At 40.7% G+C, this 22,999-nt stretch overlaps 1 protein-coding gene across 5 annotated transcripts in view; it reads left to right on the plus strand.

Moving 5' to 3' along the window:
* Nucleotides 1–22,030, plus strand: part of AGO2 (argonaute RISC catalytic component 2) — a 93,560-nt gene extending 71,530 nt beyond the window's left edge. For 2 of the 5 annotated variants that reach the window (XM_073632294.1, XM_073632297.1), the window contains 10 exons: nucleotides 727–876; nucleotides 4,722–4,855; nucleotides 6,201–6,385; nucleotides 9,052–9,211; nucleotides 12,087–12,177; nucleotides 13,182–13,376; nucleotides 13,488–13,622; nucleotides 14,660–14,761; nucleotides 17,579–17,778; nucleotides 19,783–22,030. In XM_073632294.1, coding sequence (XP_073488395.1) covers nucleotides 727–876; nucleotides 4,722–4,855; nucleotides 6,201–6,385; nucleotides 9,052–9,211; nucleotides 12,087–12,177; nucleotides 13,182–13,376; nucleotides 13,488–13,622; nucleotides 14,660–14,761; nucleotides 17,579–17,778; nucleotides 19,783–19,891 — 1,461 coding nt within the window. In that variant the 3' untranslated portion in view covers nucleotides 19,892–22,030. The remainder of the gene's footprint in view (nucleotides 1–726; nucleotides 877–4,721; nucleotides 4,856–6,200; nucleotides 6,386–9,051; nucleotides 9,212–12,086; nucleotides 12,178–13,181; nucleotides 13,377–13,487; nucleotides 13,623–14,659; nucleotides 14,762–17,578; nucleotides 17,779–19,782) is intronic. The other 3 variants (XM_073632298.1, XM_073632296.1, XM_073632299.1) reach the window with 3 other exon arrangements.
* Nucleotides 22,031–22,999: the final 969 nt, after the last annotated feature.

Genomic DNA, 22,999 nt, shown 5'->3' on the forward strand with positions numbered 1-22,999 from the left:
GCTCTTCTCAAGACCTCCTGCTTTCAAGCTCTCTCTTCTCCTCTCATGCTCGTCTCCAGGATTTCTCCAGAGCCTCTCCCATCCTCTGGAACTCGCTACCTCCATCTATCCGGCTATCCCCTACTCTTGCTACCTTCAGGCAATCCCTGAAAACGCATCTCTTCAGGAAAGCCTATCACGTCTCCAACTAATCTCCTACCACTTCCATCAGCTCATTCCCCACAGTTACAACCTTTTGCACCACCTGCCCCACCCTATTAGATTGTAAGCTCTTCTGAGCAGGGCCCTCTTAATCCTAATGTATTGTATTATAACTTTATTGTCTCCCTTTTATATTGTAAAGCGCTGCGTAAACAGTTGGCGCTATATAAATCCTGAATAATAATCTTTTTTTCAAACATTTATTTTTTTATTTTTTTGTGTTTTTTTTTTTTTTTTTTTTTTTTTTTTTTTTTGTACGTTTGCTATTTTGGAATGTATAAATACTGGTCATGTGTTACATTTTTTGTTCCACTGAAAAACAAGCGTGTCAGAGCCGTCCACCAATCCAGGTGCCAAAAGGTGCTTGCTGGTTTCTGTAAAAATGCATCCAAAACTTCTTGCGCTCACCTAATGAACTTTGCCACACTTAGCTGAAGTTTTCAAATTTCCTTTGACTTGGAGGTTTCCCTCTTCATGCCAATTTTTGCTTTTTTAGTAATGTTATTTTGTGTCCTTTTTTTACAGATGCGCAATGCAAGTTTTAATACCGATCCATTTGTACGGGAATTCGGTATTATGGTAAAAGACGACATGACGGATGTAACCGGAAGAGTCCTTCAACCTCCTTCAATCCTATACGGAGGCAGGGTATGGGAAGAGCCAAATGCTCCCTTGGTAGACATCTCAATGGTTCTTGATCTTTATTCTGTGCTGTGAGCTGCTTGTCTTGGCATTGCTTTGCTTCATATAGTAAACTAATATGCTTGTGCTAATCTGTCGCTGAGTGTCTGCTTGATATTATATATATTTTTTTTAATAGTTGGTTTTATTTGTGGATCATCATTAAACTGTGGCTACACTTAGTTTATTCAAATTGATTACAAGAAAATCTACAATTCATGATTTTGCAGGATATTAGTCATTAGCCCAGTGCTCATTTGGCAAAAAAAAAAGGTTTTAATTTTGCAGTACATGCGCCTTTTCCTATGTTTTAACACTTTAAAAATGTCCCCATCTTCCAATATGAGAGGACAACCCTAGGTCTTTTCTGCACTGAAATCACAGGCAATGTCAGCCCTGTACATTTAATCTCTACTGGACTACAAAATACCATACTTATAATTGGGGGTGTTCCGTAGTCCAGCAAAAAACCCTGGCTGGATGGCAGCACTGCTTGGGATTACAGTGCAGCAGCATTTTTACACCAAATGGGAAGGTAACGGTTTTCTAGCTTTTTAAAAAAGGCAAAACACAGAGAAATGTGCATGTGTTGCTGGAGGGTTGTGATTGTTTTTAGGGCAAAGTAGCAGGTTCATTAAATTACTACCATCCCCTTACTGATCTTACTCGCCTTCCCTCCCCTGTCACTTTGCTTAACTGCCAAGAGCAAAGCTGAACTCTTAGTACTTTATTGTGTGGGTAGCTAGTCACTCACTCTCAAGTCGGATTGGGTACCTGGATGGTTTACCCCCTTAATGACCATGCCTTTTTTTTTTGCGATACAGCACTGGGTCGCTTTAACTGACATTTGCATGGTCATGTGCCGTTGTTCCCCCCCCCCCCCCCACACACACAAATAGAGCTTTCTTTTGGTGGTATTTGATCACCTCTGCAGTTGTTGTTTTTTGCGCTATAAACAAAAAGACTGACAATTTTGCAAACTTTTTTTTTTGCTATAATATCCAATATGTATTCTGCTACATATTTTTGGTAAAAAAAAAAAAAACGCTATAAGCGTATATATGGTTTGTGCAAAATTTATAGCATTTGCCATTTTTATTTTGTTTTGTTTTTACTAGTAATGGCGGTGATCAGCGATTTTTAGCGGGACTGCGACTTTGCAGCAGACAGATTGGACACTTTTTTGGGAACAGTGACATACAGCGATCATAGCTAAAAATAGCCACTGACTACTGTGTAAATGACACTGGCAGGGAAGGTGTTAACACTAGGGGGCAATCAAGGGGTTAAGTGTTCCCTAGGGAGGTGTTTCTAATGGGGGGCGGGGAGAGACGACTGACAAAGAGTACAGAAAGATCTCTGTTCCTGATCACTCTCCCTCCTCCCCTGTCAGAACGGGTATCTATCTGTTTACATTGACAGATCTCCGTTCTGGCTCTCTGTGGAACAATCGGAGGTGGCCGGCGGACATCTCAGCCACGAGCATCAACTCCGGTGCCATGGGTGCGCGCATCTGCTATTCTTCTTAAAGCGGCCGATGTACAGCTATGGCGATTTTGCCACAGTATGACTGCGGCTGGTTGGCAAGCGGTTAAACAGATCGCGGGGGAGCAAAAATATAGTGAATATGCAGTTGGGAACGGTGGCGGTTAGGTGAATCTGTCAATTTTGCCCTGCAAAGACCTAGCACTTGTTTGATTTGAAGTGGGGAACGTCACCCAGAAAAGCACCATTTTGGAAGGTCAGCTGTTTGTCTTCCTGTGTGCCAAGTCATTTAAAATTGATACAAAGAGAATTCCGTCACTAGAGATTTCAATTTCTCAATCCCACTGCTATAAAGCACACATGTAACCACAGTCTAACGTATGTTCTGTTTTGAAATAACTGCTTAGTTAAGTAATTTGTTTAGACCAGGCATGGTTAAGTCTGATGGAAAAGTAAGGTTAATCAAAAGGACTAAATCTTCTGAAGGGTTGTATTCTGCCTACGGAGTGCCGCACTTATTTATTTCCTGAAAAAAATTATAGCACCATAGTGTCATGTGTGGCAGCAAGATGTGAATCTATGTAAAATCTTGATGATGCAGTTGCCGCCTGCTATCTAGCGGCCTAGGATGGAGATGAAGAAACTGCCTAATGCCCTTTGGTATTCAGGGCCATTGGTGTATATTTGCCGTAAACACTGTATGCAAGTAAACATTTGCACAAATGTTTTCATGCATGCAACATTAAATGTGGTCTTCAAACTGCAACCTAGGGACTGCATTCGGATCTGTTGCATATCTGATTGCAGCCATGTGCATGAGGTCTTTTAGCAAAAATGACAACGCACAACATTTTATCCCATAGAAATGGGTGCCCTAAAACATTTCCGTAAAAAAACACATGCTGCCGATGACACACCAGTTTGCTATGTCTGATCTAGACATTTTAATTTCAGACAATGTAGTAGCCATGTCTCAGTAACACATTTTGGTGTTTTAGCTCCTTGCTCAGTAAACACGTGATGATAAGATGATCAGTTTAGTATTTCATACAGTAAGTGCTGTGGGAATTGTTCAACTTGTCCTTGCCACGCTGATTCCTGCATGGGAGGGCCTGGTTCATTTTTTTTTTTTTTTTTTTGTAATAACTTTATTTAACCAACAGGTTCAATATTTAACACCTGGTGCACTTTTAAATATTCAAATAAAGCTGCATAGTCTGCATTCAGGAAGATACTCTGCATTCGGTGCGGTGCAGAAGTCCCATTATGCATGTACATAAGGGGATTAGTGTAATATGCTAATTTTAAGTTAAAGCGGGGGTCCACCTATCTATCGTGTTGTTGTTGTTTTTTTTTTTTTTTTTTTTTTTTTTTTTGAGTTCATTCACAAACTTTTCTTCTCAGCATTACATACTCACATATTGTGTGTAATATGTCCGCCTGTGTCAGATTTCGTCGGAAAGAATAACTTATATTATTCACTGCAGGCGGTTTCCATCTTCATTGTGGGCATTTGAAGCCCACAAGCATTTATTTCCTGGATGTGGTGAATGCTGTGCTCCCAGCATTCACCGCTCGTTCCCGCACATGCTCAGTGGCATCCTGGGAAGCCTGAGACTAGCTCCCAGGAGTCTGGGAGAGGCTAGAAACACGCCTACTCCACGGGAGGAGAACCAGGAAGTGCAAAGAAGAATAGAAAAATAAAAGGTAATTACGGCGATTTAAATTTTTTTAAACGGCATGTCAGCATCTAGGCAAGGAAGAGAATACATACAGATATTGTTCAAAATTTGGGTGGAACCCCGCTTTAAAGGAGTCTGTTGGGTAGTTGGCTGTTGCACTAAGGCCGGTTTCACATTGCTGCACTGCAGTTTTAGCCACAGCGGAGGTGTACTCATGGTTTTCGTACAGTAAACTCGTGGTTTCTAGTCTAATTTCTATTAGATCTAACATTTTAACATAATTTTCTGAAAGATGCAGCATTGATCTTTTGGTGCGCTTTCAGAAAATGCACCAAAAACATGCTATCTGAAAGCCTCTACAGGAAACCGCGGATTAACTGGATGAAAACCGCTGGTACACCTGCGCTGTGCCAAAATACAGCAGTGTGAAAGCCGCCTATGAACACATGTAATGATCCAGATGATAGCCTAATTATATTGGTGTTAGGTGACAACTCGTTAACCAGTTAACTTGGGGAAGCCCTTATGAAATTTTTTTTTTTGTATTTGTAAAGTTTACACATTTGCTGGATTTGTAGTGTTGTGCCTGGAAAACAAGGTTGGGAATGGGAGCTTGGTTGTGCTTGTTCGTCTTTTCGACGCAAATCGGGATTTTCTGTTATTTCTTTTCAGAATAAGGCCATTGCTACCCCTGTCCAGGGTGTCTGGGATATGAGGAACAAACAGTTCCACACTGGCATTGAAATTAAAGTGTGGGCGATTGCTTGCTTTGCTCCTCAACGGCAATGTACAGAACTTCACCTCAAGTAAGTCTTTGTTCTCCTTCTATGTGCCTTATGATTATCAGAGCCTAGCTCCAGTCTAGCCCACACTCAGTATTTTGTTTAAAAACTTTTCCAAAGTCTCCAGGATGGTCATTTGAAGCAGCAGGGACCTTTCTAGTTCTGGGTGGTCCTCACTGGTTCAAAAGTGATTGCCTTTAATTATGACATCGGCTCTGCTCTCTGCACCAGTACACTGAATAGAGGTCCTCGTGGTAACACCCCTCGAGATGGGGCAATGATGCACTGTACTCACAGTATGTACTCAGTTGTCCAGGTCAAAGTGGTAGTAAAGTCATGTCAGCGATTTTTATTTTCCTACAGGTAAGCTTATGATAAAGCTTGCCTGCAAGTGAAATTTAATATCTTCTAAATGTGCACTCTTTAGGAGATATTTCACAGAGCAGGAGCCAGTGACGTCACCGGCACATGCGCTCTGATGGAACTGCATATTTTGCCATCCCTACAGAGGTCTGTGCCGTAAACACTGACTCCTGTGTGCATGTGCAGAAGTGCCGTCATCGCGACTTGGCCAGTCAGATGGCCTGAGTCTATGAACCCAGAAGGAAGACCGGGTGAAGATGGAAGCCCTCAAAGCCCTCTCCACGGTGACAGCAAGCCGCTGGAGGGCTTCGTTTTAAGGTAAGGCATTGCCTTGCAGGGTTTATTTTTTTATTTTTAAGTTTTTTTACTACCGCAGTAAGGCTCAGTTCACACTGCTACAATGACAAATCCATACGACTTATCCTGTGACTTTGCCTTGCAACTTCTTTCTGACTCGGATGCTCTTTAGGAGCCTGTACAAGGGCTGAAAAACGCACCCAAGTCAGACCAAAGTAGTGCAGGAACCTTTTCTAAAGTTGGAGCGACTCGTGTAGCATCAGTTAAGATGGCTCTCATAGGGAAACATTGAATTTGACGTGTTGTGCGACTTGGGGTCTCAAAATTCGGATCCCATGTCACAACCGTGCGAGACGAGCCAAGTGATTCTGGGTGTAATTCAACCCTGGAGACTGGGGGCATCTTGTGGCAAAGAGGATGTACTCCAGGGGACAGTGCTTGATTGAAAGGGAGTATTGCGGACTGAGATGCTTATTTTTTATTTTTTTTACTTTTAATTTATAAATTTTAACAAGTCAAAATTTAGCCTCAAGTTTTTTAGGGTAAATTTAAAAGTCAAAACCGTTTACGATCCAGTGGAGTTTTTAAAGCATGACTCCCAATGAATCATCTTCTGGCAATATTTTGCTTGGTGTACTGTGTTTTTTTTTTTTTTTTTTTTTTCTGCATACCACTTTTCATAAAACTTATATTTTATTTTTTTGTTTAGAACTTTTACTGAACAGTTGCGTAAGATCTCTCGTGATGCCGGTATGCCAATTCAGGGGCAGCCATGTTTCTGCAAATACGCCCAAGGAGCAGATAGTGTGGAGCCCATGTTCAGGCATCTGAAGAACACCTATACTGGCCTACAACTGATTGTCGTAATTCTCCCTGGGAAGACCCCTGTGTATGGTAAGTCAATGCTTGCCTCTCCACTCAGCCTTGGTCTGCCTTTGCCATGATGGCATAGGAAATCCCATGCAATGTCTTATGTACAAAGCTTGCATTTCCAAGTTAAAGGTTCTGTTCACCTAAAGTGATATTTCACTGGTGCAGGTTGGTGAGCCGAGCCACATATTAAACTCTTATGTTTTGATGTTCAATTCCAAGATTTGCCTGTCATTGTCCCGATTCATGTCCACTTTAGAGATTTGGACAGATTCATGTAGACTAGAACAGCATATACAAAAAAGGTCATGCGCTAAAAAAAAAAAAGGCTTATGTGACATAAAAGTCCAACTGTAGAAATCACAAATCCGTGATAATGCAGGTAAATCCAAAAACCCTCCACCTCGTGTGTGCACCGTCACCACAGGCAATATACAGCATACTCTTACCAGAGAGCCTGGACCCTTTATTATGAAGGGTCAAACTGGAGAATTGTTTTCAGACCAAAAAGGGCATTGGCTGGATATTCAAACCAGTCTCCATCCACCCCATGATCAGATCAATCATATAAATGAAAAAGGCGCCAGATAGTGTTAAATTCCAGAAAGCTCATTTAATAAAAGGTATTGCACTTGCATCAATTCAGATAAAAACAGTGTTGTGAACAAAAAGGCGGCTGCCATATAGGACATCCAGACAATGTGCAGAAAAATGCGATGGCAGCAAACAGCTCTTTACCCAACCAGTTTCGTCACGAGGAGGACTTCTTTCGGGGCATGAGCTTATTTTCCAGCCATTGCTTTAACTAGGAAAAACGGGCAATTCAAAAGTCACATTATTCTTAAATTGATTATAAAGAGGAACTCTAATCTACAGCCTTGGGCTACAGATATGACTGTTTGTCACCCTAATAAGTGGCTCTGTTATCCTTACTGGACGTCATATGACATCTTTCAAGATAACGTGCCGGCACGGGGGCTGTTGGTGGTGCTGTGTGTCACTCAGATGCACGACAATGCCGATCATGGTAAGGAGCCTCTGACGGAGGCTCCTTACCGTGATCAGCTGTGACCAATCACAGCTGATCACAGCGTGAATCAGGAAGTGTCGGTAAACGTCTTTCAAGGTTCGTGCTGACTGGGAGAGCCAATCGGCGGCTCTCCCTGTCGGGGGGGCGGGGGTCTGCGCTGAAATTCAGCAGATTATCAGCGCAGCCCCTATGAGAGGTGCCCATCAGCTGCCAGTCTGTGCCCCATCAGTAATGCCTGTCAGTGCCCTTCAGATGCCAATCAGTAATGATTGTCTGTAGCCCCTCATCAGTGCTGCCTATCCAGTGGCAGTTATCGGTGCCTCCTTTTAATACCCATCAGTGCAGCCTCATCAGTGCCCGTCGGTGAGAGAAAACAAAATTTATAACAAACGAAGAAAACCGTATTCATTTATAATTTTTTTTACATTTTGGTCTCGTTTAGTTTAGTCTTGGGAAAACAACTGATGTGGCTAGCAGCCTCTCGGCTGTTATCCCAAGGAACTACCCCAGCCCCCAACCACCCCCCAGACCCAAGAGCCCCCGCCCCACCACCACCACCACCACCGCCGCCTTCCGTGGCTCGCCCGTCCCATCGTCATGACATCGCTTCCAGTTTACATGAGACTTACAGGTGCCAAATTTGAACAAATAAATGCACTTTAAAGCATTCAAAACGCCAAGTTTATCTTTTTTTTAAATGCTAAGAGTACCTGCCACTGACTATTACTGTCACAAGGGAAGTTTACATTCCTTCTGACAGCAATAAAATTTTTTTTTTTTTTTTTTTTTTTTTTTTTTTTAAGGACCGTTTAAAAATAAGAAAAAATGTAAATTTTTAAAGCGCCGCGTCCATCTGTGCTTGAACGCATACGTGAGACGCGCCTGCAAATGTAAACAGTGCTCAAACCACACGTGAGGTATCGCTGCAATTGCCAGAGCGAGAACAATAATTCTAGCACTAGACCTACTCTGTACCTCTAAACTGGTAATCTGTAGACATTTTTAAAGCGTCGCCTATGGAGATTTTTGAGTACCGTAATTTGACGCCATTCCACGAGTGTGCACAATTTTAAAGCGTGACATGTTTGGGATCTACTCGGTGTACCATCTTTCACATTTATACATAAATTTTTTTTTTTTTAATTCAATAATTTAAGTTTTTTTTGTTTTTCCAAAATAAATGCATTTTACTGTAGGGAAGAGGTGTCAGAAAAGCTACTATGCAATGTGGACAGTGTTGATGGAGCACTGTGTATCTGTCAGGGGACCACTGAAAAGAAGTCTTAAACATTGTGCCAAAGATGCATTTCCTCTTCTTCTATATATATATATATATATATATATATATATATATATATATATATATATATATATATATATATATATATATATATATATATAATATTATTTTTTTTTTTTTTCCCCCAGTGGGTTTCTTGACTCAGACTTGCATTGACACAGTGTAATATGGCAATGTAGCACTGCAATGCAGGAAATAAAGCCTGCATATGTTCTATACTACCCCGATGTATGTATATTCAGTACTTAAACTTCTTTCTGGCTGTTCTGTATCTGACCTGATAGATGATATTTAATACCAACAGCTAATAATATTCAATGGGAATTGGTATCTTCACTTTTTTTATTTCTTTATTTTTAGCGGAGGTAAAACGTGTGGGAGACACTGTGCTGGGTATGGCAACGCAATGTGTGCAGATGAAAAATGTACAGAGAACTACACCGCAGACACTGTCTAACCTTTGCCTAAAGATTAATGTCAAGTTAGGAGGCGTTAATAACATTCTGTTACCCCAGGGCAGGTAAGATACCGCCAATGAAAACAATTATGTTCAGCTTCCTTATGACTTGTCATTTTATATACAGGAGCATTTAGTTGCAGAATTTTAGTTTCAAAGTTATCATGAATATGTACTGTATGTGAGTGGTGGAATAAGAAAAAAGTCAGTGTAATTTTTCTCAGCCTGGAGACCCTCAAACACCTATGCACAAGATTCTATAGACAGCACATTGTGCTGTTCACATTACAGAAACAAGATGCGTTAGCGACGATTCGCTTCAAAATTGAAGTTTCATGTCGAGTCAGGAGGCGTTGAAGCTTTTCAAAGCCTCCTTTTCAAGTCTATGGTAGGTAACGCTCCGCAAACCCTTTACAGGCATTTTTGGGGCGGTTGCAGCGCGTTAAAATCTGTCACTTTCCATTGTGGAGCAGTTTTAACGCTCGTCAAACACTAGGAAACACTTTAACGCTTGTAAAACGCCCCCTTCTAAAGCTTATTGACGCCTGTCTGATGTCCATACTAATGCTTTACAAGCGCTATAGGAGCGTTTCTTGCGTGTCAGTTATTTAGCAAGTGTGAACAAGCCCTTATTGTGTGAGCAGGCAGACTTTTTATTGCAGAAGAGACATGCAATAAACACCCAACTAACCTGCCCACTTAGGCCACTTTCACACTGAAGTGGCGGCCACGTTAGCGGTAAAGCACCACTAGGTTTAGCGACACTTTTTGCCCGCTAGTGGAGCACTTTTAACCCCTGCTAGCAGCCGAAAAAGGGTTAAAAGTGCCCGCAAAGCGACGCTGCTCAAGCGCTTTGCAGGCGCTTCGACATCACTGCCCATTGATTTCAATGGCAGGGGCGTTTTGGGAGCGCTGTATTCACCACTCCTAAACTGCCCCAAAGATGCTACTTGCAGGACTTTTTTTTTTTTTTTTTTTTTTCCTGTCCTGCAAGCGCACCCTCTCAGTGTGAAAGCACTCTGGCTTTCACACTGGGACTGCAGAAGAGGCAGTTTACAGGTGCTTTTCAGGCGCTACTTTTAGCGCAAAAACGCCTGTAAAACGCCTCAGTGTTAAAGTGGCCTTAAAGTATTCCCCAGCATGTAAACTTTAGCTACATATGCGCAGCTCAGTGTACAGCAGTTGGACAATTTCCCTGTGTGCTGGAATGACTTGTCCCTGCGCATGCAAAGGAGTGACCATTATCCAACACTGGCCATTGAAAATGGCTGAAAACCAGTACACAGAAGATGATGCTGGTGGGGACAGGACTGTTGCAGGAAAGGTGAGTTTTCCTCCCTTCCATTCCACTTTAAAGTATATTTTGTATCAAATTTTTGTTTTTTAAATCGGTTAAAGCCCTTTTGCTTTTGTATCGCTATGTATATTGCCCTGCCCAGGTGCCCTTTTACATTTTTGCTATATATTCGAACCGATCATAGCAGCGGTGGCTGTTTTTAGTTTTTTAAAACTATATTTCACATCCTGTGTTATGATGGGGGGGGGGGGGGGGGGGAATCAATTTACCAAACAGAGGGAGATATTTTTAGACAGCTGTCAATTTCCCCTCTGTTCTTACAATGGGAGCTCAGTATTTTTTGATTTTCCCACATTTTTACTCCCGATGACATTGGTCATCAGGAAAAATAGAATACATCTATGTGATGTGGACAAAGAGCAAAAAAATCCTTCACAATAAACAATACAGATATTAAAAACTTGGTTATTAGTAATTACTGTGTCCTTGGGGACATTTACAATTCTTTTAACTGTGGAGGGGGATGCTCTAATACCACCTCACATCTTACCTACTCGGCCATAAAACTTATTTTATTCCATGCTGTTAAAGATCTAGTTGGTAAAATCCCTAATGTGTTTCCTGCAGAGAATAGAGAGGAAGTGGTAGAACTCTAATTGTGCTGTCTGCATGTAATTTGCTGTCTTCATATCACCTTGTTACTGTAGATTCTGTCAATCTCTCAACCTGATGTCATCCTCTACAAACTTCTATAGTAACTACATTAAATCTGGCCTATCCCAGTTCTGCATATTTATTTGAAGTATACTGTGCTCTGAAATTTCTGCAGTAGCAAGGTGATATGGAGACAGCAAGTTACATGTAGGTAGAATAACCTGCCTCTAGTTATGTACTCTGAAGAAAATGTGGTGGATTTTTAATACTAGATCTTTTTTACCAGTATGGAATAAAATGTAATTTTTATGTCTGGAGTGGGTGAGTTGCGTGGTGGTACGAGCACATCACCTTTGAAATTCTATTTATAGCAATAAAAACTTGAGCGGTTCTAAACCTTTATATTAAAAAAAAAAAAAAAAAAAAAAAAGTTAAGGCTACTGTTTTGGCACAATTTCATTACTCACAAGCCGCATACCTGTACCTGCCTTTTCTGTAATATTTGTTGTGCAGCGTGCTTGGCCTCACTTTGGGGTCCTCCGAGCATTGGTGTCCATTAAAGTGGGAGTCAACTCTCGTACATAATTTGTGCCTATAATAAGATTTAACTATAGGTACTGTAAATATCTCCTAAATGGTGCACGTTTACTGTACATGCTGCTGGTTACGTCACCGGCACATGTGTTCTGAAGGACCGGCCAACAGGGCTGGAAGGAAAACTGGTGAAGATGGAAGCCTTGTCAGCAGTGACAGGTCGCCGCTAGAAGGGCTTCGTTCAAAGGTAAGTTTTGCATAATGTACTAGTATGGGATGCATACTAGCACATTATGGCTTTACCTTGCAGGTTCCAGAAAAAACAAAAACAGAGGTTTACTGCCACTTTAAGGGTGACTTAACTAGTAGTGGATCTACCCTTTTAATTTTAGTTGCATAAAAAGTGTCCTCGTTTCAGTGGCTCCTATAAAAATGTGCCTTTCTTATTCTCAGACCTCCAGTCTTTCAGCAGCCTGTTATATTCCTTGGAGCAGATGTTACTCATCCACCTGCAGGGGATGGAAAAAAGCCATCGATTGCAGCAGTAAGTTATTGAACTTTTTACGCGCAACTTTTATGTTATCTGTTTTGTAATTTGTAGTTGTGTTATCCATCAGACACAAACCAGTCCATGTACGTGTATTTTTTTGTCTTGTTGTCCACTTATTGCATGAAAAGTATTCATAGCTAGAAAGATTCAGTTGGCGTTCTTCTGCTGAATGTAAAGCAGAGGCAGCCATCTTGGTTAGGGTTTTTATTTGTTTTTTTTTGTTTGTTTTTCTCTTATCTTTTGAATATTGAAGACTAGAAACGGCTCCCACCAAACTCCACCACACAACCTCCTAGAAACTAGGTTTGCATTGTGTTAAACAGATTGAAGAACGCACATTAGTGGTTGTGGATCTTCCCTTTTTTATTTTTTTATCCCCCCCCCCCCCCCCCCCCCCCCCCCTGCACATTTTGTCCAGGGGTGCACAGCAAAAAACTACCTACCCAATCCTCCGGAAAACGGAGCTCCTCCACGCCCAACCGTGGACTGTTCACGTGGTCCTCACGTCCAGAGCCGGTCCATGGGCGTGACGATATCATGAACAGTCCATGCACAATACCGCTACCATGCGGGCAAGGGGGGGCCAGGAGTGGTAGGGATCAGTCCTGCAGTTGGAGGATCGGCAGATTAGGTAAGTATATCTTCACTCTCATCACCCCTAGTGTAAAAAAAAAAAAAGCAGTGAACTGTGGGCATAGTCCCACTGCATGGGAAAATTATGTGTGACAACAGTACCTTTTTACTGGAAACGCAATCATTTGTAGGGGTGCCATATACTTTTGGTCATATAGCAGGTGTGATGTTTATTCACAAACCTGGTTATATAGTGCATGTCTGTCCTGTTAGGATTATCACTCTCTCTTGTTGCAGATTGGCAGCATGATTTCAGTTTCCTAGTGACAATGGATATAGCTTTAGGTGGCCAAATACTTTAATCCAGTGTATAAGCAAGGGTTAAATGATCGAACAAGCGTACATATTTTTTTTTTCTTGCTTAGGTTGTAGGTAGCATGGATGCACACCCCAACCGCTATTGTGCCACTGTAAGAGTACAGCAACACCGTCAGGAGATCATCCAGGACTTGGCTGCCATGGTCCGAGAACTGCTTATTCAATTCTACAAGTCAACGCGTTTCAAGCCCACAAGGATCATTTTCTACAGGGATGGGGTTTCTGAAGGACAGTTCCAGCAGGTAGGATGTCTATATAGGATAGATTTCTGGATAGAAAAAGAGCGAGAGTGAGATGGTTAAAACAAAATCACTGTCATCTGATTTCCCTCTTACCTTGTGTTTTTAAAACAGGTATTACATCATGAGCTTCTGGCAATTAGAGAAGCCTGTATCAAGTTGGAAAAGGATTACCAACCTGGCATTACCTTCATTGTTGTACAAAAAAGACATCACACACGACTTTTCTGCACAGACCGAAATGAGCGGGTAAGAACGTAGACTTTTTTTCCTTTCTGTGGCCGTGTCTGTAATAGAGCGATGAGTTGGAAGATGGACCTTTATATCTTAAAGCAGAGGGAAAACTCACACACTGTCAACTCCAAAATATGAAAAAGGAAGAAAGCTGCTGCAGACGCCCCAAAAGTGAACCCACCTTGAAAAACAAATGAATTGGTGCTGCACTGCTTGCTTCTGACACCAATATGATCCTGACCATAAGCACACTACAGAGGTGGTAACCCTGAGGGGTTCAACAATCTGTGATCATAAACTGTGCTTAAATGAACAAACAGTGTTGGAAGAATAATCAGCGCAACATTATTAAATACAAGAGTGGTAAAAACCTTTCAGAGGTAAAACCTCACCAAACAATGCCGCTAAAAATAAAAAAAATCACAAAATTATATAAATATATTACAGTAAAAAAAGATAATGAACACCCTCCAGGGTGCGTTATCACTAAAACATAAACTTTTGTAATATACCTAAACCATCACAAAGTAAAGTAGTGCAAATTCTTTTCTCAAACAATTACAATATTTAAGTGTCCATTTTATATACAGAGTCCAAACGTGTGGATGTTAGTTCTTATCCAACACCCGTGCTCTATATAACACACAACGTGACTGATCCTCCACCGGCCAGCATGCACACTTACCTCCAGCAAACAACCCCAAGGGTCAGTATACACTTTGGTAATCAAACTCCAATGCTTCCTGCTCCACTTGGCCATGGCTGAGATAAATTCACTTAATCTCCAGATAGTCCCAGGGTGTTCAGCCCAGAAGAAATTCAAGAAGCGCTTCCATAGTGCAGTATGTTTAATAAAAATTTAAAAGTGTAGTAAGAAGCCACTCTCATGGGTGTATATAACATCAGACTCAATGGAACCTCACAAGGAGTACCAATATGGCTGACTTCCACTCTGGATAGGAAATGACGTCACCCACTACCCTTCCGATGCGTCACATGACACGTGACTTTATCATATCTTGTCAATTACACTGCCTTTTTTCTATTTCCAGGTTGGGAAGAGTGGAAATATTCCAGCTGGTACAACAGTGGACACAAAAATTACCCACCCGTCAGAGTTTGACTTTTACCTGTGCAGCCATGCTGGCATTCAGGTATGTTTACATTTTCATTATGTACTATATTAGCAAATATGTTGGGACATACATGAACCATTGAGCTTATGAGCTTTACATATGAAGTAGAATGATTTGTACAAAGTGTTCAGTGACTGACTCCTGGACAATTATTATGGGTTTAGTTTTTTACCATATGGTCTGCTGGTTTCCTGTCCTGTTAGAATTAAAGTGATTGTTTAAGGTATTTGTTTTAAAAAAAAAAAAAAAATCTCACAACTGCTGACAACCTGGCAGCGTGACATCCCTGACCTGACTGAAGATGACTGGGAGGAGGGGGTGCAGCAATACCTAACTCTGACCATCTCCTCTAGGGATAGAGTTATAGATAGCTTATTACTCCCCATCGCGCCTTGCAAAAATTTACACAAATAGAACAGCTAGCTGTCCCAGATGTGGCTCAGATGATGCAGACTTTTATCATACTGTGTGGACATGTCCAATGATAGTGGTTTTTTGGAAGACAGTCCTGGACGATATTAACTCGGTGGGCAAAATCGGGGTCCCCTACAGCCCTCTCCCCCTCCTGCTGGGCATATGTGACTCCCTAGAGGCCCCTAAAAGGAAATAATTATTTGTTTTTTACACTGCAATGTATGCCAGAAAGGCGATTCTCTTTAACTGGAATCAGCCTCAATCACCTACTAAACTATGGCTCTCTCTCATCAATGCAGCCCTGCCCCTGTATAAACTAACATATATGGGAAGGAACTGCCCGAAGAAGTTTGATAGGGTCTGGGCGGGTTGGGTGGAGGCCAAACATCTGACTATTCCATAGATCAACTAAGTACTATAACTTACACTCTGGGCTGTCCAATCATCCTTGTTTTTAGTAAGTCGACCTCGGACAAGGCCTCCCCGATACATACAAGGTTAATATATAACTAAACCTAACCCCCCCACCCTTCCTCCCCCCTCACGGGGGCTTTTATAGCAACCTAGATTTGAAGTTTTACAACTCTACTCTTGCTATTAATTGTGCGGTTATACTATATTATCTGCAGTGTACTTACTGACTTGATATGGTATGGACGATCATTGTACATTATCTGTCTTGAGCTAATGTAACTTGCTTTGTATTCTGTTTGTTTGAGATAAATAAACTTTATGTTAAAAAAAATAAAAATAAAGTGTTTGCATAAGTGTGCACACCCTCTTATAACTGGGAATGTAGCTGTGTTCAGAATTGGGCCCCTTTCACACGATCGGCCGGCAAAGATCTGAGCGGGCCATCCATTGATTTCTATGGGCAGGCGTATGTCAGCGGAGATGTGTTACCCGCCTGCCATCTGATCCGACAAGATCCGCTGAAAACAGACGGATGGCGATCTGTTTGCCATCCAGCGACTCAGTTTCAGCATGTCTGTTTTCATCCGATCTTCCCATAGAGAACAGCGGGGCTCTGACAGGTCCGTCCATGCACACTGAGCAGAGACGACCCTGTCATCCGCCTGCTTAGGAACAACGGAGCGATACCCTCCTGAGCTAGCGGATTCCGCTGAGCGGATCCGCCCATGTGAAAGGGGCCTTAAGGATGCTAAATAAGAGTCAGTACATACCTGTCATTTAAAGTGCCTCTGATTAAACCCAAAGTTCATCTGTTCTAGTAGGTCTTTCCTGCCGTTTTCTTAGTCGCATACTACAGCGAAAGCCATGGTCAGCAGAGTGCTTCCAAAGCATCAGAGGGATCTCATTGTTAAAAGGTATCCATCAGGAGAAGGGTACAAAAGAATTTTCAAGGCATTAGATATAACATGGAACACAGGGAAGACCTCATCAAGTGGAGAAAATATGACACAACAATGATTTTACCAAGAACTGGACGTCCCTCCAAAATTGATGAGGAGAAAACTGGTCAGGGAGGCTGCCCAAGAGGCCTACAGCAACATTAAAGGAGCTGCAGGAATATCTGACAAGTACTGGCTGTGTGTTACATGTGACAATAATCTCCCGTAATCTTCATATGTCTGGGCTATGGGGTTAAAGTGGCAAGACGGAAGCCTTTTCCTACGAAGAAAAATATCCAAGCTTGGCTAAATTTTGAAAAAATAAATGCATCTGAAGTCTCCTAAAAGCATGTGGGAAAATGTGTTATGGTCTGAAGAAACCAAGGTTGAACTTTTTGCCATAATTCCAAAAGATATGTTTGGCGCAAAAACAACACTGCACGTCACCAAAAGAACACCATACCCACTGTGAAGCATGGTGGTGGCAGCATCATGCTTTGGTGCTTGTTTTTTTTTTTTTTTCAGCTAGAACAGGGGCCTTAGTCAAGGTAGAGGGAATTATGAACCGTTCCAAATACAAGTCAATACTGAAACAGGCTTCTGCTAGAAAGCTGGACATGAAGAGGAACTTCATCTTTCAGCATGACAACGACCCAAAGCATACATCCAAATCAAAAAAGGAATAGCTTCACCAGAAGATTAAAGTTTTTGGAATGGCCCAGCTCTGAATCCGAATGCCCTCACAATCTGATAGATTTGGAGAGTTTATGAAAGAAGAGTAGGCAAATATTGCCAAGTCAAGATGTGCCACACTGATACTCATACCCAAAAATACTGAGTGCTGTAATAAAATCAAAAGGCGCTTCAACAAAGTATTAGTATTTTGTTTTTTACTTCCCTCCACCTAAAAGATTTCAGTTTGTTGTTCAACAGAGTTGTACAGTTTATAGGTCAGAGAAACTGGACATTTTATCAGGGGTGTGTAGACTTTTTATATCCACTATATATATGTGCTTATACAATGTACATAATGCAAATGAATTTGTTTCACATTTTGTTTACTTTACAGGGAACAAGCAGGCCCTCCCATTACCATGTCCTTTGGGATGACAACCGGTTCTCTTCTGATGAGCTGCAAATCCTCACTTACCAGCTCTGTCACACTTATGTCCGCTGCACTAGATCTGTCTCTATACCCGCCCCTGCCTACTACGCACACTTAGTCGCATTTAGAGCCCGGTATCATCTTGTGGATAAAGAACATGACAGGTACGTTTCTATGTAATGTTATTGTTAATTGCTGGGTCGTCCTCCCTCCTTCCCCAGCTGATTACAGTTTATTATGGGTTTACTATGGCCCTGTTACGGCACTCAGTTGCTGCTGTCTGATCTGTACAGGGTACCCAGCTATTGACTTCCTAGAGCAGTGATGGTTAGCTCAGTAAATAAGGGACCGCAAGTTCAGCTAATGTTTACCAAAAACAGAAGAAGCCTATCTGCTATATTGATGACACTAAGGCTGCTTTCACACTGGGGCGTTGGGGGCGTCGGTGGTGAAGCGCTGCTATTTTTAGCGGCACTATACTGTAGTTTTAGCTGTGCTATTCGTCAGCTAGCGAGGCGCTTTTAACCCCCTCTAGCAGCTGAAAAAGGGTTAAAACCGCCTGCAGGGGCGCTTTAGGAGTGGTGTATACACTGCTTCTACAGCGCTGCAAAAATGCTCCTTGTAGGACTTTTTGTTTTTTTTACCATCTCCTTCACACTGGAGTGACAGGAGGGGCTCTTTAAAGGCGCTATTTTTAGCGCTGTAGCGCCTGTAAAAGCGCCTTAGTGTGAAAGCAGTCCAAAGTTCAATTCTCCTCTTTAGAAGTTCATCAGATTCATTTCCACTTCTGACTACACCCTTCAGTTTATAGTAGGGCTGAAACAACTAATCGATTAATCGACAACTATAATCCATTATGAAATCGATTTACTATTTTCATCTTCGATTAATCGGCCAGTAACATAATGGGGTTAAAAAAACTAAAATGAGCCCTTTATAGTACAAAAAGAGCAAATAATCACTACTGTAAATATTTCACAGTTCTATAGTAAAAAATTAACCCCTTACAGTAGTGATTATCTGCTTTTTTTTTTTTTTTGTACTATAAAGGGTTAATTTTAGTTTTTTTAACCCCATTATGTTACTAAACTTGGTAGACCTGGTTCACATCTATGTTTTTTGGTGCTTTTTGCAGAAATGCTCTACAGTTCAATTACATGGTTTCCTATGGGACACGTTCACATCTACGCCTTTTTCATCCACTGCGTATTTGGAAAGGGGACTTTTTTTTTAACGCAAAACGGTGCTTTTTTTGGTTCAATATACTTCAATGGAGAAGCTGCAGAAAAGCATGTAATGCTTTTTTGCAGCAATTTGTGTGTTTTAATCTGCCCAACAACAAATTGGCCAAAAAAAAAAATGCAAAAACACAAATCGCAGCAAAATCACGTGCGCAAAAATCAAAACGCACTGCAGAAACAGATCAAAAGAAAACTGCACAGGTGTAACTTAGCCTTATGCTGGCCACACGGATCAATTATCAGGCGAGAACATTCAGACGAAAAATCTTTGTACATTCGCTGAATGAAAGAATGTTTGAAATTTTCACTTGTTTTTAACATTCTGTTTTTAAAATGAATGTAATTTCTGAACGAAAACCACATAGACTGTCTGAAAATTCCTTTGACCAAGAAGTCTTCTAATTCCAAATTTTCCCGTCACTGTTGAAAATGAACGTCGATTTGATCCCACTAACGATTACAAAATTTGCTCTTTAAAATGACTTTTTTTATTTTTATTTATTTTTTTTTTTATTTTATTTTCAAGTAACAAAATTTGATCTGAGTCTGATGGTGTTTACCAGATTCACCCTCCCTCTAATAGTATATACAGTATATATCTCCTCTAATAGTGTATACAGTATATCTCTTCTGTCTGTTATTCTCAGAGAGGATTAGAGATTTTGCTCCCTAACCATATAGTTGGTGTTTTATATTTACCACTGCATAGAGATATTTAAGAATAAATTGCCTTTTTTTAAAACTTTACATATTAACTAAATTATACACCACACTTTTTTTCCCTTTAGGTTATTAACCGATTAATCGAAACAATAATCGGCCAACTAATCGATTTATGAAAATAATCGTTGCAGCCCTAGTTTATAGTGTCATGTGATAAATCTTTAATAGTTACGCTAATTACTAAAATATGCTTTTATTTTGCAGCGCTGAAGGCAGCCACACTTCTGGTCAGAGCAACGGGAGAGACCACCAAGCACTTGCTAAGGCAATTCAGGTTCACCAGGACACACTGCGTACAATGTACTTTGCTTAACTGGTGCTGGTTCCCAGATCTTATAGGCACTAACCAAGGAGGATTCACGCCAGACCAGCTGCACTTATTTGTATTGTAGCCTGCACTACAGTGACATCCAAGTGCAATCTACCACCCACGACCCATCCACTCTCCCTTGATCACTTACCAGCCTTCCGTCCAGACCCTTTTTTTTTTTTTTTTTTTAATTTATTTTTTTTTTCTCATGATCTGCACACCTGCAATATTTTTGGAGTCAGATTTGTAAAATACATATGCGTTTTACGGAATTACCCTCTTCAAATACAATCTGAACAGACATTCACTCAGGGCTTTTAAGAAACGCTATGAAACACTTCATTTATTTTTTTTTTCGGTCGGAAGTTCCATTTTGAATGGTTCGACGAAATGTCATGGCCTGAAATCTGAAGAAAAAAGGCATTTTCTCCAAATTGTAAAGCCTTAAATATTTTAAGTGATTTTGAGATGTTTTATTATATAAAAAAAAAACTTGTTTTCCTCTTAAAATTTGTGTCAAATATTCTAGTATATAAAGTATGTATGTAACCATTCTGAGAAAGCTGTGGAGGTCAAAGGTGAATAAGTTTTAAATATCATAGTATTCATTTTTAATAAGTTAGGTTTTGTTTTTTGTTTTTTCTTTTTTTCAGTGTGCCATTCAGAAACCTCTGTGAAAGGAAGATATTTTTAATTTAATGCTGGCTGGACTCAAAACTTGTCCAAAATTTGCTTACCAATACGGGTCTGTGGCAATGAAAGACAGTACAATCAGGTTAAGCTAATGTACAGAAGATTTCTATTTTAGCAGTATTAATGTGAGATAACAATGCTATTTATTTTATTTACACAGAGCATCATATTTCTATCAACATATCTCTATGTACTTAGGCAAAATTATGTTTTTTTTTTTTTTTTTTTTTCTTTTTGTTTTGTGTTTTTATTTTATTTTTTGGTAAGGACCAGTAAACCTACAATACAAGTTGGCTCATGTAAATTTTTCTGTACGAATTTAGGGAACTTTATCAGACCGGATAAACCTGTTATGAGACGCGAGTGCTTTTTTTGATGTGCAAAATTTCTTTGTAATGGTGCAAAGTAAAACCCTTTAGAAAATACTTGAGTACAGAGCAGGCTTCTTGAAAGCAGATCTCCATCCTCACCTGTATCTGTCCCTTCTGCTTCTGTGTGTTGCTCTTTTTTTTAAATTTTTTTTTCTTCTCCCGTTTTAACTCTTCTTTGAAGGTCATTGTATCAGACACCTTTCCTGTCAATGTGAAACCCAGTTTCCTACAAGACCTGTTAACTATCATAGGCAGCCCACTGGGCTTTAGGGGGTGTCAAATCACAGAGCCCATTTCATCTGGATGAGAAAAAGTTGCGCTTTCGCTTAATGTTGGGGAAAAAAATGTAACCATGTTCTGCAGTGATTGCTGGCTGGCTCCACCTGACTCCTCCCAAGGCTAATGAAAAAGCATTATTGGTCATGGCACTCCATTATTTTATTTTTTTTTTTTCCCTCTCTCCAGTTTTAAGATCTAAATCTCATAAATATTTCAATAAGGGCTGATAGTTGCACGGGAGAGATCGGGGATATAAAAATATTGCTTCAAACTGGATTTAGATGTTCTATTTAAAGCAAAAGGACATTGTTACTCCTTTTTTTTTTTTTTTTTTTTTTTTTAATATATAACCGTATACATAAGGTGCCTTGTGTTTTAGATTTACTGGGCCAACTACCCTTGCACTGTCAATGAGACCTGTATGAATCTGCATTAGAAACTTCCTACAGGACCACAGGCAATGAATGGATGCAAATTTTCATGAATTGTTTCTCCCATGGATGGCTTATATAATAACACTGCAAAGCAGGGCTCTGTGGTTGGACTTTTTAGGTAGTAATGATGACCATGTCTTCTGTTTCTTTTTTGAGGATTTTTGTTCTAAATTTTGAACCTAATAACTTTTGTGGGCACATACCAAAATCACAAATAAAATTTGTGATGTTAAATACATACTCAAAATAAAACACTTTCCACCAATTCCAACAGCCCAAAGACTAATTTTTGATACATAAGTAAACCCTTAATTGCCCCCCCCCCCCCCTTTTGGCCTGTTAAATAGACCATTGAAAGTGTTTTGAAAAAAAAAAAAAAAAAAAAAAAAAACCTGTTAGGCCTCATGTACTCTGCTGCTGGTAAACGGACATTTAGGCTTAATGTACACGGGACGTTTTTAACCACCTCTCCTGAACGATTTAACTTGATAGATGGTAACCCACATTTAAAACGCCCGTTTTGCCGTGTTTACATGACCCGTTTGCGTTTGGAACTGTTTTGAAAGAATAAATTCTTTTCTTTTTTTTTATTTTTTTTTCAAAATAGCCAAAAATGAAACGCCCGTAAACGAAACGCGGCTAAACGTGAGATGCCGCGGAACTCCTTTTTTTGCCTTCAAAGAAAAGCCTATAAACGCAACTGCCTAAAAACGACATTAAATGAACCTGTGTACATGTACACATAAGATGACATTGGATAAGTTCAGGGGCAGCTTGGAAAAAGCATCCAACTGCCTCTGAACGTCCGTTTACCAGCAGCAGTGTACATGAGGCCTTAATCCTGCCAGACATTCGGTGCCCTCTGCATTGTTCTCTCAAACGGTCTTCTCTTCCTGCCCAGGTTACCTTTGTGGAATATAGAACTAGAAAGGAGAGATAGTGGGGTTGATTTACTAAAGCTGGAGAGTGCAGAATCGGGTGCAGCTGTGCATGGTAGCCAATCGGCTTCTAACTTCAGCTTGTTCAATTAACTACTTCCCGCCCAGGGTCGTCCTATGAGCATCATCTCGGTATGGAATTTTTCAGCCTGCGATTCCCTTTCTAGCAGAAGTGATTTAGCCACTCGACCGCTTCTGCAGGTGGAAGAAGGGGGTGCCACCTTTCTTGGTCTCTACTGTCTGATCGCAGAGCGCTGCAGCCAGCGACGATGGCGGCACAGAACATAGAGAGGTACTGACGTTATCTGTGTCTGATCGGCTACATTGGAGGCCATAGGAGATCCCAATAAAGAGGACCCATCACGGTCCATGCTGTCACAAGGGATTTTGTTCTTT

The sequence above is a fragment of the Aquarana catesbeiana genome, linkage group LG05 (assembly GCF_042186555.1).
Source record: "Aquarana catesbeiana isolate 2022-GZ linkage group LG05, ASM4218655v1, whole genome shotgun sequence".
In the NCBI taxonomy this organism is placed as follows: Eukaryota; Metazoa; Chordata; class Amphibia; order Anura; family Ranidae; genus Aquarana; species Aquarana catesbeiana.